This window comes from Coturnix japonica, chromosome 4 (genome assembly GCF_001577835.2).
Source record: "Coturnix japonica isolate 7356 chromosome 4, Coturnix japonica 2.1, whole genome shotgun sequence".
NCBI lineage: Eukaryota > Metazoa > Chordata > Aves > Galliformes > Phasianidae > Coturnix > Coturnix japonica.
The window spans coordinates 17,742,130-17,767,726 of NC_029519.1; the positions used below are offsets into that span (position 1 = coordinate 17,742,130).

The window sequence follows — 25,597 nt, forward strand, 5'->3', positions numbered from 1 at the left end:
TTGTCACTGCTGAGCTCTCTACAGCTGAATCCTTCAAGAAATGAGTGTGAGTTCTCACTGACTGGCCAGAAATGTCTTCTGTTCCCTGTATTATTACAGCAGAGGTTCTTTGCCACGGGGCAAAATCAGACATGCAGGTAAGCAAGACGCCAAGAGTAGAGAATGCCGGAAATAGAGAATACCAGGAAACCTGTACAGTAAATGGCCAGCTTCCTCTTGGACCTTCTTGTTCTCCAGCCTTGAACTTCAGTGCAGCACTGTTTTGCTGCCAGTCCCATGGGTGTTTAACCTTTTCGCCTTCCATTGCCTTTCAAAACACTTATTTTTCATACATTCCAAAACCAGCCATTTACAAAGCACCCGGAAGCCGCTTCCCCCCGTCACCACGTGTCCTGCCGCTCGCTCCCGGTACCGCAGAGGAGCTGACACCAGGTGTCGCTGGAGCCGCGCAGGCGGCCTGTCCCCTCCGGGTGGCGCCGAAATCAAACTGGCTCCCGGAGGCCGCCATGGTAAGCAGGGCGGCGGTGGGGCCCTTCCCTGCCCCCTGTTAGCGAGGGGCTGGGGGCCGCAGGGGGGGCCGGGGACCACCGAGGGATGTGGGGACAGGCCTGGACCCGGGCCGGGGCCCGGCGGCCATTACGGCAGAATAAGTAGCGATGCTCCGCATCTGAATGTACTTTACGGCATTTCCCAGTGGCGTATCCAGCACACGGTGGGACTGGAGCTGGGTTAGGTGCGATGAAGGTCCAGGCTGGGAACTCAGGCTCTGTGTGCTGCAGTGGGAGCTGGGCTTAGCAGTAAGGCTCTGTAAGGGGACACAGCTAATTTAGAGCTAATGGGATAGGAATTTCCAGCAAACATTAATTCTGCGAGTGGTAGAATATGTTTGTTTGTTTTTCTCTTGTTCCAGTCCAAGAAAAAAGGACTGAGCTTTGAGGAGAAGAGAGCTCGAATGATGGAGATCTTTTTTGAGACAGTAAGTGTCTTGCTGAGAGTTGCCCTGCGTTTATTCTCAATGGGAAGACAGTCCCATTTACTCCTGCCTGCTGTAAAGGCACTGTGCACGTCCAGCTTCTCCTCCATGCCCTCTGTCACCTGTGTATAAATTACAGCACTGGGTTCATGCAGTGTCAGCTCAGGTGGCTGCTTAGTGGTGGTGTGAAGCTGCTCATTGTGCTCTTTCTTCTTGGAGCCACATCTTTGCATGCCAAGCCTGTTATCATGAGAGGTCATGAAGTTTCAGAGGTGGGAGAAATCCCAGCATTAAAAAGATCAGTACGGATGGAGGGAAGAAACCTGGAGATCCAAAAGCAGGGCTATGGATATACTGGTGACGTGCATAAAACACAGCATCTCACCTTTTAAAATGTTATTGTGACCCTTGAGTGTTTGAGTAAAGCAGTGTATCCAGCACGGACAACCTAACCTTGGCTCAGTGTGCCAAGGGGTTTTCACTCTAACTTTAGACAAAGTTCTGTGATGTTATAGTCAGAAGCTCTTTCCTTTGGTATCCTTTATCACTTTGCAGAATCTTCTAATTCTACTGAGGGATATGCAGCATATTTTCACAGCAAAATATAAAGAGTGTTTCCTACTTGCTTTTGTTGGCATCAGTGTAGTGTAAAAGCTGCATGGGCTGAGCGGATGCTGTTGTTTGAAGCTGAAGTGTCTTTTATGGTTTTTTTTATGCAGAAAGATGTGTTCCAGTTGAAGGATATAGAGAAGATTGCTTCAAAAGACAAAGGGATTAGTAAGTGCTTACCTTCCATGAACTCTCATTCTATGAAATCAGTGTGTGTACTCAGACAGAGAATAGAGGATACAGAGATATGTCTATAATGTCACATATATCTTAAAATGCCATGGTTCTGTTGAATTCCCCCCCTCCCCCCAGTATGGCTGGATAGCAGTAGAGGAGAAGTCTTTTCAGTGAAAGAGAAAAAAAAAATCCATTGGCTTTGGATTAGGTCCAAGGTGATTTACCTTAATGCTGTTGAGTTGCTTTGTGTGTCCTTCATTCTGTTTTCCTTTGTGTTCAGTGATAAAGGTGGGAAGAAGTGCAGTGTTTGTGTGGTTGCCACTGTCCTTGATGAGCATGTCACTGTGGCACTGTGAGAGTAAGGAATGCACATGTTTGTTGAAAGAACCACGGGCACGTTGAAAAACAATGCTTTGCCAGATTCATGTTACATCAGCAGCCAGCAGAGATGCTCAACAGCATCTTCAGAACTGTGATTGGTTTGTCAAAATACCTCTTGCATCCATTTAGTTGCAATTTGTAGGAAGAAAATGCAAAATGGTGTAAGCAAAGGAATTTCATGTTTTAAAAGATAGAGTTTCTAACACCCTTTGTACCTTTGAAGAGTCCAGATTCATCCTGCCTGTGAATGTGGAGGCATTTAGCCACACCAGTAGAGTGGTTTCTTCTGGGAAGAGAAACTTAGTCTGTGGAAGTGCCCCTATATTGGCATACAGTCTATAGCTTCCAGAGGATGGGATGTTTCTGGTCAGGTATCTCCCTTAGGCTTGTAATTGGATGTCAGACACTGAAAACTCACATCTTGAAGGTATTTAGGTTTGCTCTGCTTTTGGATGATAGTATCTAGTACTTTGCTTGTTGAACTGGTGTAATTTTTTAAATGCTGGATTGTACTGCATGTTTGGTAGACAGTGGAGAAACAATTACTGCACATAACTATCATTGCAAGTGACTTTCTGTATTGGAACTGAATATAACCTAATGTCAAATCTAACCCTCATGAGCCCATAGGCAGATGGTCTTTGTGCCCCTTCTGCTGTTTATTGCTTTGGTAAATGCTGCAAAGCAAAATGCAATTACATTCCTAATCAAGCAATTGTAGGTTAATGGTTATTACAGTTAAGATTGCAGGACAACTGTTCAAGTGCCTTCTCATGAATTTGTTATGGCATTGTGCTGTAAAATTATACATTTTATGATAGTTATGAGCAGTTTACAAGCATCCTGTAGCAGACTGCACTAAAGAGCAGCAGCCTGTATGTTGAAGCCACCGATTTCAGAGGGATTTGTGCTTTGAAGTGGAGTATCAAGCACAATGTCCTCCTGAAATCTTCCAGCTGGCTGACACTGTATTGAAATATTCAGACAGGTAGATGATGTCTTATAATATTAATAATTCTCTACGGTTCTAAGGAGGTGCTGTGCAGATCTAATCTCATACTTTTGCTTCTATTAGCTTCCATGTCAGTTAAAGAGGTTCTGCAAAGCTTAGTTGATGACGGCATGGTGGACACTGACAGAATCGGAACTTCCAATTACTTCTGGGCTTTCCCAAGTAAAGCTCTTCATGCCAGGAAGCGTAAATTAGAAGAATTACAGACTCAGGTAATTCTACTTAAGGAAAGTGCTTGTTTCCTGAATGGACTTGTTTAATTCTTATACCCTTTTGTCACTCCTGCTCATATCACTTACTCTTCATACTTGCATATGTGCACATACACATGGTGCAGAGTTTACTGCAGGAAACATTTGCCAAATGTGATGGGGCATTCTTTCTTGTTATCTTGATAGCACCTTGGAAGAATTTTGGAATCCATTTTTCCTGGGGCTTAAGGAAACTTTGTTTTTGCCACTTGCTGCTGAAAACGTGCTATTCGTGATGCGCAACATCATTTAAGGACTTCCTCTAAATCATTAGGCAACGTATGCTTTTATGTGTTGTACGTAGTGTAGGCCATCATGTGGTAATGATCTAAAAGCTGTGAGAGGTGTGAAATGGATATCCCAAGGAAATGTGGCTGTGTTTTCTACTTATCACTGTAGTTCCTACACATCTGCTCTTATTGATAGCTTAATTAGGGAAGACTTTTGCAATCCAATATTGCACTTTTATTAGGAGAGAAGAACAAATTGCTCACAGTCTTCTGCAAAAGAGCAAGACACCTTTTGTTGCCACACTGCTGTTCTTTTGGTCTGCTTCTTTGCTAGTTTTTTGAACGCGGCTCTTAATTGGAGTTGGAAAACATACGCAGTATTTTGTGACTGTGAAGCCATTTCACTGAGAGAACTCATCAGCCATGATCAATGTGATAATGAAGTAACTGAAGTTCCTTATTTGTATGTTGAGCGTAGTGTGAACAGCTGAGAGGTCACCTCATCAGCTATCCCAGGCTATGCTGACACTGTAAATCTCTTTTGTTACTAAATGGAAAGAGAGCTGGTGATTCTTTCAGGTGTCTATGGCAGTAGAGAGGAATCGTTGCTGAAAGCCATGCCTCCAGTTGTTGCTAGCTGGATCTGTTTGTTGACAGCGTTTCAGGCAGCTGCTTTGGATGAGCTGCTGAGTTTTGCTGGAGATAGCTGCTGTGGCCCTCCAACATTATTGAGTCCGTGATTTCATGTTCACGGTTCCCCTGCTTTGAGAAACTGTCTCAGCATCTCAGATGGTCTGTTAGTATCATGGACATAAACTGTACCCTGTGGCCAAAAACTTCCTCTGGTCATCTGGGTAAGATGGTATCATTTTCAGGCACAGAGGAAGACTCCAGAATAAAAATATTCATTTTTATTGACTGGTGTTACCCATGCACTCATTCCTACTCCTGTGAAGTTTCATTTTTCTTATACAGAAGGTCAAATTCTGTTGACTTGGCGTTGAGTTGCTGATATGAACAGTTTTTGTCAAACTGAAGCAGTTCCTGTCATAAGTTTTGATACCAGATCCTATTGCAAACCAAGCCTTACTCCTGACATGTGGCCTTAACGAGTTCACTTTAAACCATGCTGTGAATCCTTAAAAGTACTTTTATTCAATACATTACTTTTCTGATGAGAATGGAAATGGTATCTGAGAAAAAGGTTTCCGCTCGCTGAACTTGTCCCGACACAGCAAGAGTGGCTTTTTCAAATGAACAGTGCTCTGACCAGTTTTACAAGATGATGAAATATTCCATCTGAGTCTGAATTGTATGTATTTTGTATTTGTATTCTTCTTCATGTGAACACACAGAGATTTCCTGAAGGGCTTCTAAATCTGGTTGCCTCTTGTTACCTCTTCAGTGTGATCCCCTCGTGCAGACATATGGCAATTAAAGACATTGATTGTATTGATTTCTTTTGGCATAGCTTTTTTGTTTTTTGTTTTTCAACTTGCTTTGATGGGGCAGGTGTTTGAAGAGGGGTGCAACCCCCTGAACTGACACACATGGCAAGTCCTGTTTTGATTCATCAGGATCATGAAGTTAGTGCTTCTCTTTAACCAAGCGTTGGGTTTTCCTGTCTTCCTGAAAAGCAGAGACCTCAAATATCTTTGTTTCATGTGGCTTCTGCTGCATTTCTTGTTTTGCATAGCTCAACGGGTCAAAATTGCTAGTAGGTCTACTAATAAGGAGCATGGTCTATGCAGTGTAAGCAGTAAGATCATCTATGGGTGATTCTGCTGCCTGACGATGGTATTGTCTGGTTTAGGTAAGGTGAGTTAATGCCTGTTTGCATTTTTTCTTCTGTGAAGATATTTCTGTTGTCAGTGTAACTGTTGGCAGTACTGCAAGTACTGTAATTCAGTAGCTTGGGGAAGCAAGCAGTTTACTGTGTTTTCTCAGGATGGTTTTGTAATGGTTCATTTCGCTCGTCAGCTCAGAAAAGTTCATTTCACTGTTTTATTGCCAGCTGCTGCAATTTACCTTGTTTCTCACAGTGCTGCTTTCTTATGGGTCCTTCCTTTCTGTTGCTAGGCTTTGTAAGGCCAAGTTTAACAGCATGCTGTTATTGATGCTGCTCCTGCTGAGGAGAGCTGAGGTTGGTTCCTTCCAACCTTAGCCATTCTATGATTCTTTCTGCCTGAGCGTCTGCTCAGGTTGTCCATGTTCCTCCACACAAATATGAGATGGGTTCCAGGCTGCATGATGTACAAGTGCTCAGAGCTGCTGGCTTGGAGGCCTCGGTGCTGAACTGAGTCTCACCAGGGAGTTGCTTTGGTACTTTTGTAACTAATAGATATGATTTATTTTAGGAATTATTTATCTAGATGTTTTTCTGTAAGATATGTGCTTATAATTTTGTTTTATTGGTTTGCAGAATGTATACTATTTGTCTTTCCAGGAAAAATAAGTCTAATTGTTGTCTCTTTAATGCCCATTGCGATATATATGCATTATCCCAGTGTGCTGACTAAGCAGCTTTGGTAGTCTTTTCATATGCATGCTGAGTTTTCTTTTCTCCTTGTATTTCAGGGTATCCAATTTAGCTTTCTACTTGTTTATTTTTTTATCCTTCCTTGAACTGGCCCGGACACTGTGACAGTCCCAGCCCCTCTGGATGATTCTGATACCTTCTGGCTTGCATTACTGTTTTTTCTTTTTTTTTTTTTCCCCTTAATAGTGATGACTCTCCCAACAGAGACGATTGGAATGACTTCCCTCTATTTTCAGCCTGTAGGCTTTCACAGACCTATACATTTTCTAGACACATAAAGAAGCATCCAGCTGTGGAGCTGGTATAGCGTGTATTGCTTTTCATCTTCATATCATCCAGTGGGAGCTGTAGTATCCCAAATTCAAATGGCTGAGAATCAGCATTGTTTAAACAGCCAATATGTTGATTATGGCTATGCTCATTCATTTGCTGAGTCTGTACCGCTGTTTCCCTGAATGGGTCTCCTGGAAGATGCTAATAAACTTTTATTTGAAGCAGTTCAGCTTTTTTGCTACCTGTTTGCATCTTGCACTTTAAAAATTTTAATGTCTTGAAATGATTCTGAATTTATTAAGTCTTAAAGTATCTAGCAGAAAATACTCTTCTAATGCTGTAACTCATTAGAGCCTTCTGGATTATGTTCAATGGTGTGCTACAAAGCCCTGCAGGGTATGCTTAGTTAATGCTGTCATGGCAGACTTCTAAAAATATGGTGCTCTGGAGGCTTCTTTTAGAATTAAGCAACCTCATAATTTGGTGCTCATTAGCAGAATTTCATGCTTTTCCTTTTCCTAGATGTTAATGTGTAGCTAGATTGTTGGAAACTGTGAAGTGTAAGTTTTCCTTTCCCACCCCCTTGATGTGCATAAGCTGAAACTGGCATGGTTGAAGACCTTTTATTTTTTTATTTAAAGCTGGCTCTGTAGTAACTGCAAGGATTATAAAATAGGTTTGAAGGAAGAATGTCGCCCCATTAAAAAGAATATGTTATTACTATGCTCTGAGATATGTATATATATACACACACACACATATGTAAAGCAGGAAAAATACAGCTTTTATGATTTATTTTTTTTAGGTAACGTCATCAGACCATTTACCTTTCCTTTTTTGAAGAGGCCTGTGTGCTGGCTGCTGACATGCAGTCCTGTTACTTCAGTGGAACTGTTGATCTGAAGTGCAAAGATATTGGGAATAAACGTGGAGCTCCCTTTCCAAAAACCTTGTCGAATCTGGCAGAGATGCAGCCGTTTGCCTGCACATCCAGCCAAGTCCCACAGTTGCCAAGGCCAGGGTGAGAGGCAGAACAGCACATTGACACATCCTGGGAAAAGTTCCTTGATGTTTGCAGGTGTGCAGGTTCACCTTTTTTGCAAGGCTGGGAGCATCCATCCTGGGGATAAGGCAGAAGTAATACTGCCTTTCAAAGCAGGGTTTGATGGGGACGTGAGAGAGTGATTTTAATTAATTGGAAGTCTGACCTTAAAATCTTGTTGGTTGATAAATATTTAATTCAGAAATTTTTTATCCGTGCAGAAATAAAAATACTATATGTAATTCTATTTTAAGTCTCACTTCATAGCATTTGCTGTTCTGGAGGGAATGAAACAGAACCAGCTTATTCGCCAGAGTGCAAAACCAGAATGCATGAAGTCAATTTGAAGGAGGAAGGCTTTAGGGGAAAGGTCTTTCTTGTCACAGTTGTGCAGCTGCCATTATCACTGAGCACACTGTAATTCCATCAAGGAGCGTTCATTGTATCTGGAATTTGAGATGACTTGGTTATCTGTCTGAACACTGCTTAAGAAATAGGAAATCAGCATGTAGAGTGAATATGCAAGAGCGCTGTCAACACTCTGGAATTTATTAACATACATTACTGTTAATATCTCAAAGTAGTACTTGGGCTCTTTAAAAGTTTACAAAGTAAAGTTTTGAATTGTTTTTTTCTAATCTTTGCACAGGACTTGAGTTTGGGGATTATCAGATGAATATTGTGCTTAGACTTGGACTTTCTGCATAGACCCTGTGGGCCTTGTCAGTATAGGGCCCAGCTGGGTAGGATAGCAAGGTTTAAAAGCTCTTACAGGAAAAAATTAGAACATTTTTTCTTTCTTACTTTTTCTTTCCAAGGGAAAATATTTGTCAGTGTTCTGTCTGCTTTGAACAGACCTGCTTACTGTCACTTTGGACTTTGTAGGCTTATAGTAAATATGCTTATGAACAGTAACAAGCATCCTTCATGTTGACATTTTTAGTTTGGTATTTTTTTCTGGTTTGTGACTAGATGTTGTTTTATTCTGTTGCATTACTGGTACTTACCAAATGGCACTGCAAATGAATAATGCAAAAAACAGAAGCTTGTGGCAAAACATCTTCCCTGAGTAACTGTTAACAATTAAGGCAAATCTAAATGGATTTTTCCATCTAAATGGAAACAAAACTGAATTAAAAGAGACTTTAAATGCATGGTGATCTGCTCTACATGAATGATCTTTAAAAGAGCTGCAGTTTGCAATATAAGATTTGTACATGGATGGTTGCAGGTTCCAATCTGTTCAGCTTTCCTTACCTAAAAGCAAATGTAGGAAGGTCTCCTCACATACTCAGTGGGACCTTCTGAGAACAGGGCCATGCCTGACTTGCCATGGATGTTTCAGTCTCATGTTTAAGTCAGGACTATAGGCCTAAATTGAATCTTGAAACATTACATTTGTGGGAGTGGCAAGTATACCTGTATTACCGATATGAATAGTAGGGCAAAACATATAAGCATTGCTTATGAGAACACAGATCTAACTTTAGAATTTTATTTTATTTTATTTTATCTTATTTTATTTTATTTTATTTTTTTAACCATTGTAGTGCTTCATCAGCCAATTGTATGGAGAGCTGAAGCTCCATTTGGTTAGATCTCCAAAAAAATGGTTACTTAGCTTGAGTTTCTCATACTATCTTTAGTCACTGACGTAAGGTACAATCCAAATGTAAAAAGAAAAAGCACCCACTCATTATAACTCATTATAACTTACAGGCATAATATCATGATAATTCAGAAAAGGCGTTCTTTGCCCAGAAGAATCCGTGCATCAGTCTTTCATTTTGAATAGCATTTATAACTTCTTTGGGGGGCTGGGAGTCTGCTTTTTCTCTAGATAGTGATATTTATTCCCAGCTTTCAGCAAGTTTTTCAACTGATTTCTTCAAAGATGGCATTAAAATTGAGGTCTTTTATGGTAAAATTTGTAACGTGCATTTAGAGAAGAGTTCTTATACTGAACATTTTTCCATACCTACAATGTATACCACTAACACAAGGTTTAAGAAAAAATACTTTTTGGGTACAGAAATATGGAGGGCCCTGTTTTCTCTTTTTTTCTACAGTCTGCTGCCAATCCCTTTTATGGCGTTTTCTCACTGTGAAAACCCTGTTGTCTATTCTTTGATTCCTGGGTTAAATGTTCTTACTCTGTACAGTTATCATCTCTGCTCTTGTTCTTGCCTGTGTTCCTTTAGCTGTGACTGTCTCCCAGGTGCATCTCTCGCTCTCTAAGTTCTGCAAACGTGATTTACTGTCTCATGTTGCTCAGGCGACTTGTAATGTCTTGGGGTAAGACATTATACATTCATTTTTCATTTTTTACACATTGTTTTTGTTTAGTTAGTCTGTGCTTCACCAGAACTGCAAAACATCCTGTACTGAACCCCCAGTGAACCTGGGACCTGCTGCTGCTGCAGTCTGGTTCACTGTATGGGATGACTGTAAAGTGGCATTGCACAAACAGTGTATGTGCAACCTGAGATCAGAGTGACAGTATTGCCATTGACTGTGGGTGCTCTGCTGTGCCATGGGCATGCTGGTAGTGTGACCAGCCAGCTTGATGTTTACTTCTGTGTGTTTGGAGAACCTCGAAAGTAAGCATGTGAAAAGCAGTTGTGTATTTGCTTTGTGCAGTATTTTAGGAAACAATTCTGCACATTGATGTGCCTTTTTATTCTTAAGCTTTATTGTTTCAGTCAACAGCAATTGCTGAGTGATTTCCTTTAGTGGAGCTCTGTGCCTTTCTTTTAACGCAGCAGATCTGTTTTCAATATGTTCACATTGTTCTTTGGCTGTTAATCTTTGCATTCTTGCTCTCTCTCTATTATCAGTCTTTTTTTTAAGTATCTTTCTTTATAATCTAGAGGAATGCTTTGAAGTGCTTTCTCTGTATGCCTTCTGTCAATTCCACTTAATTTTTTCAGCAATGAGATGGCTTTAACATGGGAAAGAAATATACCCCTCAACTACAAATGTCACCCTAAAACTCTTGAACGGCTTTTCTTAAAGCTAAAAGCACACAGTGCTTACCTCTGGCCTGAAACAAAGTGTAGAGAACTTCAAACCTCAAGTAAATAATTTAGGAAAGTTATGAACAATTAGAAAATGGACATCTTGAATTGCAGTGCCCCAGTTTTGTGGGTTGTGTAAAAGTAATAGCTGTTCATACCATTTTTGGTTGAGTATTCAGACCACAAGAAAATGGTACATGTCATATTGCTCTGTAAGAACATAATGGCAGTGGGTAGCTGCTGTGAATGCTTGTGGTTAGCATGCAAGACCTCAGCTTGATCCTCATCCAATGCAAGGGCCTGCCTTTGAGGTATCAGGCAGATTTTAGGGAGGAAGTGAATTGAAACCTGCTGCAATTGCATGTGAGGTTTGAACGTTCCTCTTCGAAATGCACATCACTGAGTTACCACAGTGGAACCCTGACAATGGTGCGTGCACAATGCATTATGAATTACCTACATACTTCTAATCTCTGTTCCTTGACACATACCAGAACCCATACTAAGGGTGGAAGAGACAGCTGTTATAGGTATGTGGCACTTAACATGCACAAACTGCTGCACAAATGTACAGCTAAGCATGAAGGGACATTTGCAAAGTAAGTCTGAGCGTCCCTCCAGGCATTTGGAACTGGAGGTTCCAAATATATATATATATCAATGGACTGGCCAGGTTAGTGGGCAGTCAACTGACCACAGTGGTCTATGGAATCAACAGGATCGTTTCCTACTTAGCTTTTCTGTTTTACAGATGTTAGCTTCTTGCAGGTTGCCACTGTGTTTTGCAACCAATGTCAATACTATTATGGAGATGTTTTTTTTTTTTTTCTTGACTAATTTAGTGTTGTTTGCCCTCATCCTTTATTTAAACAGCTTTCTGCCAGGTGGGATTTTTCCTGCTTTCTTGTAATTTGCTTTATCATGTGTTGGTTCTGAGGAGGTCTGTGTGAACAGACAGGCTGGAGATGTAAGTCTTTCCAGTACAGCAGGATAGATCTTTCTGTACTGTTTTCCACATCTGATCAGTTACATTTGTGGCAGAAGGTTGTTCATGTCTCAGATAGATATCTCTTTTAAGAAACATGGTGGGGTGGCATTAAGTAGCTTTTCCTCCAGATCAATCCCACAGCTATTGGCAGGAGTCAGATTTCTCTCAGGGTGCTTAATGTTCCTTGCAATTATTTCTCAGTTCCCTTGGAAAATATCCCAGGATTGCTCCAGGGATTGAAATCTTCCATCTACTACTGTGCTACTTTGCAATCAGACCTTTCTAGAGCTGGTGCGTGGGAAGGTGAGTCACTGTATTTGGCCAGATGTGCTCCTTTGCTCTCATACATATGCAGCATTTGCAAATTGGTGGGGGATTTTTGTTTTGTTTTGTGAGGAGTTTTTGTTTGTTTGTTTGTTTTTCTTTTAACTGGTTTAATTGGTTTTCTATAACCAATCAGCTGCCACTTGCCCTTATCTCTCTGTTAAGTATTACATAATTTGTCTTCATCCTTCCTCTGTCTGACTCCTTTAGCCTTGATAACTCTCTTCCCTTCTTCCATGTACAGTTATTTTCAGCACTGTTCTTGCCTTGTTATCCAAGCCTTCCTGTTTCCCCCATTGTCACAGATTCCTTGCATGGACCCTGGCCATCTGTTCTTTGCCCTTTACATTCTCATCCTGTTTGTTTGCATTTTCAATCTCTCTTCTCTTTCTAGAATTCCTTCCCTTATCCTCATCTTTTGCTGTCATAGGAGTACCCACTTTAACACACTGTTTTATTTTGTATAAAGAATTCTGAAAATCTCAGTTGTGGACACAAAGAAAAAGAATCTGTATAAGAAGAAAGAAAATATCTTCATTAAAGTTGTACAAAACAAGTTATCCTTGGTTTTAGTCAGAGGAAGGCCTTCTAACCTTGTGGTGTGGCTACTCTGTACATTATGCAGGTCAGAATCTAGAACTGGCAAAGAAATTTCTCAGTGGTTATCATTACTGTCTCTGTCATGATTAAATGCCCTAGAATTTAGAGGACCGAAAGCTGGTAGCCAGCTTTTGCTATTTAACTTCATCTATCTGAAAGATTTTGTGCTTCCATCTTAGAGAATGCAGACATGTTCCTAAAGAGCTTTATAAATATGGAAAGCAGATAAATGAACAACTTTATGTTCTCTGTTCTGGAAAGCATTGTCTTATTTTTTGCTTGTGTAGTATGTAGATCTATATAAACTCTTTGACATCTCTGCTTTCTAAGTGAGCTTAGTTGCAGCAAAATTCTTTCCTCAGAGATACTAAATGATGTGTGCTCTGGTACTTGGGCCTTGCAAATAGCAAACTTCACCTAGCTACTTATCCTTTTCTAAACTGTATGCTTCCATCTAGTAAGGCATAATGTGAATACTAACACACCTAATTTTATATGAACTTTGTGGAAAACCCAGGAGTGCTGTTGTTGAACTCTTCACCAAAATTGAGATGTTGGTGTACTTCAGGCCACATACTGGATCCATGCTGCCTCTGTGGTTACTTTCACTGAGAGCAGTGAGTAAAAAGCTGGGCATATTTCTTCCCAAATCATATATATTCATTGCCATTAAAGTAATCTCTATATATAAAGTGAAGTCAAAGTAAAACATTGCTATTGAAAGCAGACCTTATTTGTGTGTATACGCACACATGCTTGAACGCATGTTTATCCAGGAGCAGGAAGCGGTTTTGAAGAAAGGAACCTTACCACAGAACCAAGTGAACTGAAGTTGTGCTGGGACCTAATCCTTAGAAAGCACCAGTATGGAGCTTTATTTACCTTTATGTCCTATATTTTAAGACTTGGCAATAATCTCTGCCTCATATTTTTTCATGCATTTATGGTTGTATTTCTGTATATACACACTGAACATGGATTTAAGTAAAAATTGGCTGTGGCTCCAAACTAGCTCTGTTTGCACTGTATGAACAGGTTGAATTCTTGCAATCAAAGTGACTGTATGTGGTCTGCCTGGAGAGGACCGTGCTGCAGAAATGGTTTTTCATGTAAAGACCAGTGTAGTCTTGCCAATTCAGTTGCACAAGAATATAAATATGGTTAAATTATCAAGGCTAAGGATTGCAAGGAGTGTCTAGGAATGCTCTTCCATTCAGTGGGATCATTAGTGAGTAGGATGAGAATGTAGAAGCAGAGGTGTCTTGTGACAGTTTCTGGGGGTAGGCAGTGCCAGTAGTAGGAGTTTGGCTTCTTTTAAGAATGAAATGAGGGCTTTGACAGCCACCTCCATCATACTGGTGATTAATCTGATATTTCTACCTGACATATACACAGAACACCTTCAAGTTAAACCAGAGTTTGTACTTACAAAGAATGCTACCTTTTTTTTTTTTTTTTACGTGGTATTGGTTTCAAATGGAGTAGCTAATTTCCAAACTAAATGTTTATTAGAATTTATTATTATTATTATTATTATTTGTATTCTCGTTCATGTTTAGTATTTCAAGAAGCTCTGCCTGTACTCAGGTACAGCCCCTGAGGAACAGGGGGTGTGTCATACATCTGGCTCAGCTTAAGGGCTTCCAAAGTGTCCCTGGAAGACTTCCAACTAAACGGGGTGGACCTGGTTAAAGATGGGCAGCAGGCTAATGGGGAGAGATCTGTCTTGGTAGGTAGCTCCTCTGGAGTGACAGGGTGATGCAGGCAATGTCTGTGCCAGCCCTGTGAGATATGGCTTCCTCTGAAAGATGCCTCTGCTTTAAGAAGAGACTTTAAGAAGTCTTAACTCTAAGAGTGCAACACAGGAGGAGCTGTGGCTTTGCTTGCCTTTGAGCCATAGAGAATTCTATACACCATTATACTAAAAGGATTGGGGCAGCACCAATGGCATACCAAGGCTTGGGAAGGCTGGTATCAGCAGCTGAGCAGGTGGAGCTCTTGCAGCTATTGCCACTGCTTCCAGTCAGTAAGGGAGTGGCTATGGGAGAGATTAAAGAGTTGGAAAAGGATGAAAAGAAATCATCTAGTCCAAAGCTTCCCTGTTGTGGGTGCCTTTGCATAGAGGTGCCAGGTTATGATATGAAACAGGATTTTGCAGTGTGCAACATGGTTATATGGCATGGAAGTAAAACACATGCTTCCTGTAATTCTTATGTTTGGGTGTTTTGGTATTTATTTTGAATGTATTGTTATAACACAAGCTAATATATATATATATTTAGAAGTTTATATACTTGTGTTTATTTAAATATTTATGTATGGACTTTTATAAGTGTGCATGTATGTCTTTTGTATTTTAAGTATATATGTCACTGAAATGGATTGATTTTGTTTTCTGTTTCCTTCACCAGTTTGCAGAAAGCAATCAGAAAAAAGAGATGTTACAAAAAGGCATTGAAAAATCGAAAATTGGACGTGAAGATACTGTAAGTTGGTTTGCAGGGGGAGGCTCTTGTATTAGGGAAAGTGAATCCGAGTATTCAGAGTTTGCATGTAGTAATGAGTCATTGAAAATCCATTAAGATTTCTAAGTGCTGGAGGTGAGGAAGGAAGAGAAACAAATCAGATGCTCTTAAATGCTAGAGTCTTCCTTTAGCTGATCATGCACTAATTAGGAAAATAGTGATAAGTAGCTGCTCCAAGTGTGAGTTGCTGATTTGCCTTGAGGTGCTCAGCATAAACTGGTTTGAACATTCAGTAAAAAATTGAGGCATTCTGTGGCAAAGTGCCATATCTTAGAATCTAAAATGTTTTACAGAGATGTTCTGGGTTTGACCATAATCAGTGAAACATAAGCAGTTTTCATGTACAGCTCTGCCTCTCAGGTTTCCAGGTGAACTGTTGGAGGCTTGGCCTTCTCCACCTCATGGCCTGCCCTAGTTGAAAGAATCGATTGGTCCTGGAAATCCTGTTCTGCTGATGCTTCCAACACTTTGGTTCCAGCGTAAACATCAGGAAAAAGTCCTGAGAAGTCTGGATCACTGTGTTGGTCTATGAGCAGATGGCCTCCATATCCCCCCAGCATCTGGAAGCCTTTGATTTCCATTCTACTTTTGCAGGATGGGCTGAATCCAGGCTGTTGGCGGAAGTACTGGGAATACGAAAGTTTGATAGTACCTCAAACTGTTAGGCTGCTGTGGGGGTTGTAAATTGTCAGGTTTTTGTCTGGTGTTGCCTGGCTGTTTGAGGCTACTCAGTGCCCTAGCAGGAATTCTTTGAATATCCCGTTGCTCTGTCAGGTATAGGGGCTGACTTTAAATATGGGTTGAAGTAGGAATCTATGCTGAGTTGGCTGTGGAAGTGCTTGTGAAGTAGTGCATACATTCACAATGTAAATATTTGAGTGTATTTTTGAGACCACTGCTCTTAAATGGCGTGCAACAAACGAGGAGAAAAATACATTATGAGAGCACTCATATGTAGTTGGTATTTCAGATGTGTGGGAATGTAGATGGCAGCTTTTTCTGTAATGCTGTCTTTAATCACAAGGTTAGTGCTTCTACTTGTCCTTTAACCATTAAACACAAGAGCATAGTGAGTTGTTTGTAAAACTGCTTCAGATTCAAAGGTTGTAGGAAATTGTTCTTTTGATTTTCCATTTTGACCTTAATTTTCTTCATTCCAATTTGTATTCAGTATCACTGAGTATTGCTGTGAATTGTGTGTGTATAAGACGCTGAATTGGTTAATTGATGGAAAGCAATAGTAAAAACAGCTTTAAAATATATATTTTTAAGCATGTTCTATATGATAATTTTATTGTATTGTTTTTATTTTTAATTCATCTCCCAACATACCTTGACTCCTCAGGCAGAACGTGCAGCTCTGATGAAGGAACTTGCCGCCCTCCGGCAGAAAAAAGAGCAGTTAAAGGCAGAAATAGAAAAATACAGGGAATGTGATCCAGATGTTGTTGAAGAAATGCGTAAGTTGTATATTGTTCAAAGCAAACTTTTGCTTAGGAGGAGACTGCACTTTTTAGCTTGAAATCTGTTGTGCAGAGATCAGCCAATGTATAACTGCCATTGTTTTTTAAAGCTGTAAGCAATGCAATAGGGGTACCCTAACCACTTCTTTTCATGTTCTGCCATATTATATAAAGTGAGAGTTTCTTTAGTTGGTACTTTGTCTGCCATTAGCTGAGCAGTTAACAAGCAACCGAAACACTGAAATATTCTGGTACATTAGAAGTAATACTGGGACCATTGTTTCTGTAACAGTGCTTATTCTGTAAATGGAACCCTATCATGCAGGAAGAGCATACACTGGCTTCCATTTGCCTTTAGTCCCATACTGGCTCAATAAGATGTCACTCTACTTACTTTGTTTTGTTCATTTAACACATAACATTTCATTAGAAGCATTTAATTTTTATTTAGTCATTGGTGTAATAACTTATGTATAGATGTTTATACTGACTGAAATAATGGCTTTTTATTACTTAATGCAGAATCGAGCACTGAAATATACTTAATATTCTAATCCTTAACATGAAAAATGAAAAGCATGCATGAAATTTAATTGAATTTTCTCTGCTTCTAGTGTAATGTTTTATTTACTAGGCTCTTAGATAGCTACCCAAACACTGTTGCATATTCAATTGCTGTAATGCCGAAATGCCATTGCAGAGTGATGAGAAACAGGCACAGACCTTTTTCTGGGAACATTTTTGACTGAATCTGAACCTTTCTCTTTCCTTATTCTTCCAGCAGAGTCTGCAGCTTTAGAAATGTGCTGTGAGAAGGCCAGGAACATAAACACAATTGGCAGCACACCCCAGAATTGAACAGATATTCTTTCTTTAGTGGGACCATGACATTTTTTGTCAGCTACGTTATCTTTCCCTAAGGATGTAGTGGTATGCAAGGGAATATGCAAACTTGAGACCTGAGGTTACTGGGCTGTAAATCCTCTGCTGTGCGCTCTCCCAAGGACAAATAACAGACACACTCCAGCTGTAAAAATGAATACTTGTAGGCAGATGCTGACATCAGAGGGATTTGTAGTGCCAGGTATTTAAAGTGCTGAGATAGATAGTCTTGTAGTTAAGCACCGCACCGGTGGAGTTTAGGAGCCTCTCTTTTAAAAAGGAGTTGCTGAAAGCATGTTTCTAAGTACTAGGCACAGGGGGACAGATTACAGCTTGGATGGTAGGATATACAACAGTAGATGGTAACACGTGGAGTGATACCTAGAAAAGAGAGAAATAATTGTAATCACTAATTGCTCCAGGCACAGCCTCTTCTTTAAAGCATGTGGAAGTTTCATGTGAGCTTCTGCAAAGGAGAGGTGAGCGTTTAACGGAACTGGTGACATGTGCCTTGTTGGGCTACCTGTAGACTTCCCAAGGGATTTGTACAACAGCGTTCTGAAAATAATTTGTTGCTGACCTTCAATGAAAAAGTTGATGCTTTGTTGCATGTTTCAACAGTTATTGTTGCACTCTCTAAAGTTGCTGGCAGCATAAAAATGATTAAATGGAAATGTCACTTTGGGGGAGTTAATATCCTTGTCAAAGCTGAATGGAATTTCGTGATGTATGGAAGAACGGAACAAAACAAAACAAGAGAGAGGTGGGATTGGGGAAGAGGCTTCTCTGACTCTGGAGTGTGCAAAGGAAAAAAAAAAAAGATGCAGGAAATTGTAGGTTTTAGTGTAAGAAGATATAAAGAATCTCATTCAGTGGCAGATAGTCATCTAGACATAAACGTTAGTGCTGTTGTTTCTCAGAGCAACCTTATAAGCCAAGTTGTTTTCTCAGAGATTTTTAAATGCTTTTTACATTGCATGAGTGATACATGATTTTCCACGACCTATAAAATTTCAGTAACTTAATCCTTGTGATTGTTTTCAGTTGGATTAACATGGGGATTACCAAATCTAAATTTGTTTATTTTCATTTTGAGTCATAAAGAAGAGATGGCTGTTATGTTACAAAAACATAATTTTGAAAGCTGGATTGTTCAATATAATATGTTTTGTAATGGACAGTTGTCATCCTGCAGTTGAGTTTTCCCTTTCCTTCCATAAATAACTTCAGCCCATGAGGGAAGCTCTCTGATAATCAGTATAAAATTTCATTCTATTAATTGCCCATCCCGTATTTTTGTATGCCTTGATTTTACTGTGATGCCTTAGAGGTGTGTCAAATTGCCTTCTGATTTCAACAGCATCCCAATTTGGTGATGTGCCTTTTTTAGTTGTTCTTTCCCTAAAAAAAGAAAGCATTGCAGAAACAAACCTAGTGATGTTTGTTAGGTTTACATCCTACAATGTTAAGGCCCATTAAAAGACACGTGCACACACACTAATTCCAGTGCCAAAATGAAATTTGGATGGTTCATAGTAAATATCTGAAGAAAATAAAAGCTGAACATCTGTTTTGTTTCCTGAGTCTTAGGATGGGAAGGTCAAGCATGACCATGTAATTAAATATATTAGAATGCATATTCAGAGAGGGGCAAACTGAAGTACTAAATACTGACTCTGTTTTCTGCTGACTTTGCTGCTTGTCTTTTTAATATTAGTAACAAATGTTCTGCCTTAATTTTCTTGGCTTTCGTATTAGAGAACTAAAGTACAAACTTTGCTGCCTTCCCATGTTTATTGCATTTGAACACGGAACTTCAGCATTTGTATTTAAATGATTAACTACAGTAAATGGCAGCAGAAACATGATTTAGGGATTGGCCACTAGAGGAAGCTGCAGAATAGTCTGGTTTTGTGGTTATATTTGGATAGTTCCATTTTATAGGTAGGATGTTGTGAAAATATGTCCGCATTTGCAAAATGCAAGAAGCTTTTTAAACAGCTCCAGTCACACATCCACCACCAGTATTTGAAGCTGAGCCTGTCAGTGTGCTGCTGTCCAGCCTTAGGTAGGGACACATCAGGATATCTACAGCCATCTTTCCCACCTAGGAGGCGTAAGTGTTGCTCCATGGCTCCAGTGAATTCCCACCTGCCGAAGATTTGGCTCAATACATTTAGGTGAAATTACGATAGGTGAAATTACGCCACAGTAGTTCAGTGCTGGAATCTTGTTATTTGCTTCTTAGAAATGCTGTTTAAGCCAACTAGTGTGATTTAGCATTGAGTTATAGATCTTTCCACAGTATTACAGTCATTGGTAGTAAAAACAGGCATTCTGTAATTTTCTTCTTTGAGCTTTTAATTCTGCTTCAGTTGGTGCAGGACTGAGCCCTGGTTTCTCAGCTTAGATGCTGATTTTTGAAGGCAAGAAGGTATTCTCATAGGGAAACAGGCGTTGTGGAAAAGAGAATCCCCGATTCTCCCAAAGAAAGACTGCATAACTTAATATGTGTGTACACCTGCAGAACTGGACATGTGATTCCCTAAAACCTATGGCAGAGAACAGAACCACAGGAAACAGGAAGCTTTTGGAATTCTTTTATTCATCCAGATTTTTTTTATGACTGACAATGGAACACAAGTAAGAACTTTAATTTCCAACACCACATTCAGGAGAAAAGTTGTAGATCCAACAGGAGGAGCAGATGAGAGGAAGGAGGGAACTGTGGTTTTGCATAATGCTGAGAGTGGCCTGGGGCTTCCAGAGTTGAATCAGAAGCAGCACAACCTGACCGCTCTGACTCTTAGCTGATATATACCACCACCTCATATCTGACAGAGGCATTGCTGCATTGATGTTCTGTGCTGCCAGACATCACCCCTGGCCAGGGGCAGTCTGTTTGCCCTAAATGGTTTTTTGCTGCTGTTCCACACACTCTTGTGTCGAGTTGGCCTCTTTGGTCAGTTCCTTCATCCATCCCTATCTGGATGTCACTTGCCAGCATTAAAGACCATAAAGAGTGTGTTTTTTCGACTTTCTCTCCAGACATTCAGCATTTCTGGGTACTTCCTTTCCATAACTGATTTTGTTTGTCCCTGTGATAAGAAGGTTCAATTCCCAAAATCTAGGCTTCCTGAGTTCCCTGCTGCTCTGCTAGATACCTGGGTTTGAGGGAGGAAGGGACTTCTAGTAGGAGTGCTCAAAATTTTTTGACCCTTAGCCGTATAGTTTTTATGACGTATTTCCTGTTTTGCTGACATAGCAGTCTAGCTCTGCACAAGTCATAGAATCATTTAAATTAAAAGGCCATGCAGGCCATGCTGTTCCTGGGCCCTGCACTTCTGTATGTGCTGTGGTTGCTTTCATTTGGCTCAGGAGAGAATGTACGCTTCCATTTACCTGCTTAGAAAATGCCAAGAACTGATCAGCCTAGGACACAAGAGTGCAGCTCAGCCAATTGGATGACTTGTATCCTGCAGGAAAAGTGTACTGATGTGCATGATGTGATGTACATGAATGGAAGTAAATATGTCCTTCATCCTGCTGTGTGGGAGGCTGATGGCTGTATGATCCTGCAGAGAACAGGCAGTCATAAGCAGCATAGTATTGGATTACATCAGTACTTGGGATAGGTGGGTGGGGGATGTCTATTCTACTCCTCTTTGTGCACACACTCATACTCATGACACAACTGTTGAAAGTCCCAACAAGCAACTACGAAAGATTTTCATAATGTGGTCCAAGTGCAGATTCCTTCATACCTCTTGGTTCTTGTAATGGAGTGAGGGACCTCTAGAAGATGCTGGCCATGATGCAGGTATGCAGCTGATGTCTTCAGGTGACGAGTGTCCGTATCTGTTTAGTAGCTGGTTTTCTTTCCTCTTTCATGTGTGGTGTGTTAGATTCAGCAGGCAGATGAGATCCTGCAGTGGAACCATAGGCAAGAATTGAGCTAGACCACAGGGCATTTTTATCTTGCCTTCAGATAGCTATATTCTGAGTCCGTAGGCACTGGGAATTGTATTTTCTGAAGATGGATAACGTGTTTCCTGACCCTAAAAAAAACTAAACCAAACCAAAACAAAAACTGATGGAAAAACATGAGTGAAGTTTTTACCATAAATGAAGGAATTTGTGGTTATGCAGACTGCAGTGCCATCCTGCAGCAACAGCAGTGACAGTCTTGCTCGATGATAAGAGGTAGTGCAAGCTGTCTTGTGTGCATCAGCTTGGTCAGGCTGGAAGGGAGGAGCATGTAGGTGCCTTGCAGCTTGCCAGAATAGCTGCTGTTGCTGTTAATAAAGTATGCCTGATGGCTTAAACAACTTCACACATAGTGGGATAAACCCACACCTGTACCCTATGGTATTGTCACGTGCCAGCAAGGGTAAAATGGGAAACTGCAAGCAATAAAACCTTGCCCCAGCCTCTTGTGAATGCATTTCCTGGAGGTGTCATGTGCCAGAGGCACTACAAGAGGCTTGTTTCCCCAAACCTGAACCTTCTGTCAGCAGAGTAATGGAGGGATATGTCCCTTCCAGGGGCCTGGGACAGCCCTTCTTTTGACATTTGACATCTGTCCAGATTGTTTGAATGTTACCTTCCCTGTCCTGTAGTTCTGCCTCTACTTACTGTCTTTCCACACTTGGAACGTGGCGGTTCTCTGCCATTCTATGATCAATCCCAAGTGGTGCATGGAATGAATGGCGTGATTACAACTTTTCACTCTTTCAGTACACACAATCAGCTCTTTCTTGGTGTGGGTTTTTGGTTTTGTTTTGTTTTGTTTTTCTCTGTTATTTTAGTAATTGAAGGTGCTGCCCACTGTGGGTTTTCCCCCTGCAGCTTCCTGCCCTTGCTACCATGATTTCATTTCTAGCCACAGCTCTGTTATCAGCAGACACTGCCATTCTAATCACTCAACGGAGTGAATCCAACCTGCATCTGTTGGCTACCTTTGCCTTCTCTTTAATAGATATAGAAGTCTCATTTCTAAAACACGATTGCACGTGTTCATTTTAACATGTGTTAAGTAACGTCTGAAGGCTGATGATGCACCGTGTTGTCCCCGTATGGTACAGTGGGTGTGCTTTGAGCATTAGACTACTGCAAGCTGCAGGAGCTGAGAGCTGCTGTATGGTGCAGCTCGGCTGTTCCGCTGCTTCCAGAAAGCGGGGGTTTCTGCTGAAGCCTAGCAGGCCCTGTGGAGGCAGTCTGCTCACCCTGACCATTAGGATGCTGTTACTCTGTAGCCCCAGACCCTTGGACTTAGATACAATCGTAACCTTTTACAATTGCAACTTTGTTACTTGAAGTCAGATACAGTTTTATAAACAGAGTTTCAAAAGAAGTGCTGAGTGCAGTATCTTGCTTACACTGAATGCAAGGCTTGGACCATCAAAGGCCCTTACTCTGCTAACTCGATCTGTGTAGCGTTTGGTGAAGCAGCGTTCAGAATGCCCTGTGCTGCCAGTGTGTTGTCAGTGCTGCCATCTATGGAACTCAAAAAAGTGGAGGTGGCAACAAGAAGTCAGCAAAGGAAATACGGAATATCTCTGTCAAGAAAGGAATAGTTTGAATTTCTAATGCATGTAAATGTATAAAAATTCCTTCTTCCCACCCACTCCCTTTTTTGCCCATCTTTCTAACTTAATTTGTAATAGGTTGTTGGATATCAGGAAAAACTTCTTTACAGAAGGGGTTGTTAAGCACTGGAATCGGCTCCCCAGGGCAGTGGTTGAGTCACCATTCCTGAATGTGTTTAAAAACCATTTGGATGAGGTACTCAAGGACATGATTTAACAGAGGGATGTTAAAGTTAGAATAGAATGGTTAGGTTGTGCTTGGACTTGATGATCTTTAAGGTCTTTTCCAACCTGAGCAATTGTATGTTTCTTTGTCCAAGCTAACTGTAGACCATGGCTAGAAACTGCACTGTTTTTGAAGCTATATTCTACTGGCATTTAACCATTATTCATGTCACTTACCGAGACATTATTTTTCTGAGATATTATTTTTCTGAGTGCTAGTAGATAATTTTTCTAGATAATTTTTCAAGATAATTTAACTTTGCCTGAAGTATAACCTTAGTAACAATGGATATCTGATCATATATTCATTATTTTCAGTACTCGTGTACGAATCTCATGCTGGCCATTCCAATGAATATTATCATGCGAGTGCTAACAAGACTGACTGAGAATAATTAAGTTATGTGTAGGTGTGAGAACCATAATGATTCTGATGAATTCCCACGTTACAAACCAACCCGTTTGATTTGTTTTAGTACTTATTTTAGTGGGAGCAAGGTAATCTAAGAGGATTTCTCTACTTGACACTGTTTTGCCTCATGGAAGCTGTGTAAATTGCCTTTACTACCAATAGCTTTTATCATTATGTATTTAAAACGGGAAAGGTGGTAACTAAGAGAAGCCCTGTGTAATGAGCAAGAGCAGTGTGTTTATGTAATTGAAGGGGCTCTCAAAGGTCAGGGGACTTTCCAAAGCTATGTTTCCAGATTCTGGTGATTAACTGTTCCTCTTATCGTTTTCTTGATCTGATACATACTGATGTGATAGACAACTTACGTATAGAGAGCATTGCAGAGTATTTTCAGTCCCATTTTCCTCTAGTATCTTCAGGCTTTGTATCTAGGCCCAGTCTGGGTACAGACAATTAAGTCTCCAAGCAAACAGAACCAAACATCTCCATGTTTTGAAACTACTGTTATTATTTAAATCTGACTTATGTTTTTTTGTTTGTTTGTTTGTTTGTTTGTTTTTCTTTTTCCCTTCTCTTTCAGGCCAAACAGGCAAAGTAGCCAAGGAGGCAGCCAACAGATGGACTGGTTCGTATGCATTTATTTTGCCTAGGACAACTTCACACGAGAGCAATTTGAGTGAAAGACTTAGTTATTGTTAGGAATTTAAGATTTTGTTAAGATATGATGCAGGATAGGCCTCGCTTACAATAAGCATCCAGTTATTTATTTGTTGCACACTCATGATTGAAAAAAGGAATACCTTTTCTCAGTTTAACTAATAACTGTAGTTAACAGATCTATTCTTCACACACCTTGTTAAATTTTGCAACTCTGTTGTTGTTGAGTTAAAATCTCTTAAGATGAGGAAAACTTCAATAGAAAGAGACCAGAAATGAATGGCAGTGGCTGGTTTGACACTGTCATAACTTCAGGTACTCAGAAAATTTAATTCATCTCTGAATTTTCATCTGTTTCTGAAGAGTAGAATGCTTTGTAGAGCCTTATCTCTGCCCTCGCGTGATGGATAATACAAAGTAGGTATTTCTTAACCTTATTCATCAACTTTGACATGCAGGAAATGTGCTGCACAGTTTTGAAGAAGCTTATTGCAGTGACATTTATATGGAACTTTAACTCAACTTCCTGTTGTTGCTTAGCTTGACTATGTGGCTTTATATTTCCATTTTAAAAAGCAAGCAATATGGACATCATTAGTTTTTTTCTTTAATTATTTAGGACATTATCTGTAATATTTTATTTAGAATTCACCTACAGTTGCATTTGAGACTACAAGTCATACTTTGCTAAACATTTAAAACTGAATGTTTTCCATTCTGTTTGTAGATAACATCTTTGCAATAAAGTCCTGGGCCAAGCGTAAATTTGGATTTGAAGAGAGCAGAATTGACAAGAGTTTTGGAATCCCAGAAGATTTTGATTATATTGAGTAGCTGTTCAGCAGTTGATGACTGACACAGTTGTACAATGTTTGTTACTTAATTGCCAGCTGAGCAGTATTTGTGTGTTTGAATGAGTGTGTTTTCACCAAATGACCACCCTTTAATTTACAGTTTTTGTTGAAGTTAATAAACAGTTAATAAACACAGTCCTGAAACTGGACTTTATTCTTCTGTCACTTAACTGGGAATAGTACTAAGACCTAGAAGCTCCAGGGGTTTATGTTTAAACAGGTTGAAATTGAGTGGAAATAACACTGGCTAATGTGGAGTAGAGTGAAATTTTCCCTCATCTAGATAACAAAACATATAAGAGATATAATCCTTAATGGGAAGCAGTGAGACAATAAGGATGTGAATAGGAAGGCCCAAGTTTGATTTCAAGTTGTTCTCTGTTTTATTGCCAGAGCTGCTTAGGAGTTTGGTGACATATTAGGGCTATTTGGGTTTATGTACATTTTCTGATTCCATACTAGAAAAGCAGCCCAACAAATGCAAACAGTTTCATAGCGTCTCAGTCTTGTTTGGTGAACTTTTACTTGCACTTCACTTCTTATTTGTTCCTCTTTTCTAGTTCTGATCAGCACAT

The 25,597-nt window shown here is 40.1% G+C and overlaps 1 protein-coding gene across 1 annotated transcript; it reads left to right on the plus strand.

Annotated features, from left to right (window-relative positions):
• Positions 1 to 387: 387 nt before the first annotated feature.
• MND1 (meiotic nuclear divisions 1) lies at positions 388 to 25,171 on the plus strand. The gene is made up of 8 exons (XM_015861014.1): positions 388 to 509; positions 911 to 976; positions 1,693 to 1,750; positions 3,216 to 3,364; positions 14,828 to 14,902; positions 16,287 to 16,401; positions 24,092 to 24,136; positions 24,896 to 25,171. The coding sequence occupies exons 1-8, from the start codon at positions 507 to 509 to the stop codon at positions 25,000 to 25,002; spliced, it is 618 nt and encodes a 205-aa protein (XP_015716500.1). The 5' UTR covers positions 388 to 506; the 3' UTR covers positions 25,003 to 25,171.
• Positions 25,172 to 25,597: the final 426 nt, after the last annotated feature.

What these genes read in the sequence shown, in the direction of transcription:
- MND1 (XM_015861014.1), top strand. An exon ending in TTCAAAAGACAAAGGGATTA is followed by an intron (nt 1,751 to 3,215) that starts GTAAGTGCTTAC and finishes TGCTTCTATTAG; the next exon opens with CTTCCATGTCAGTTAAAGAG. An exon ending in AGATGTTGTTGAAGAAATGC is followed by an intron (nt 16,402 to 24,091) that starts GTAAGTTGTATA and finishes CTTCTCTTTCAG; the next exon opens with GCCAAACAGGCAAAGTAGCC.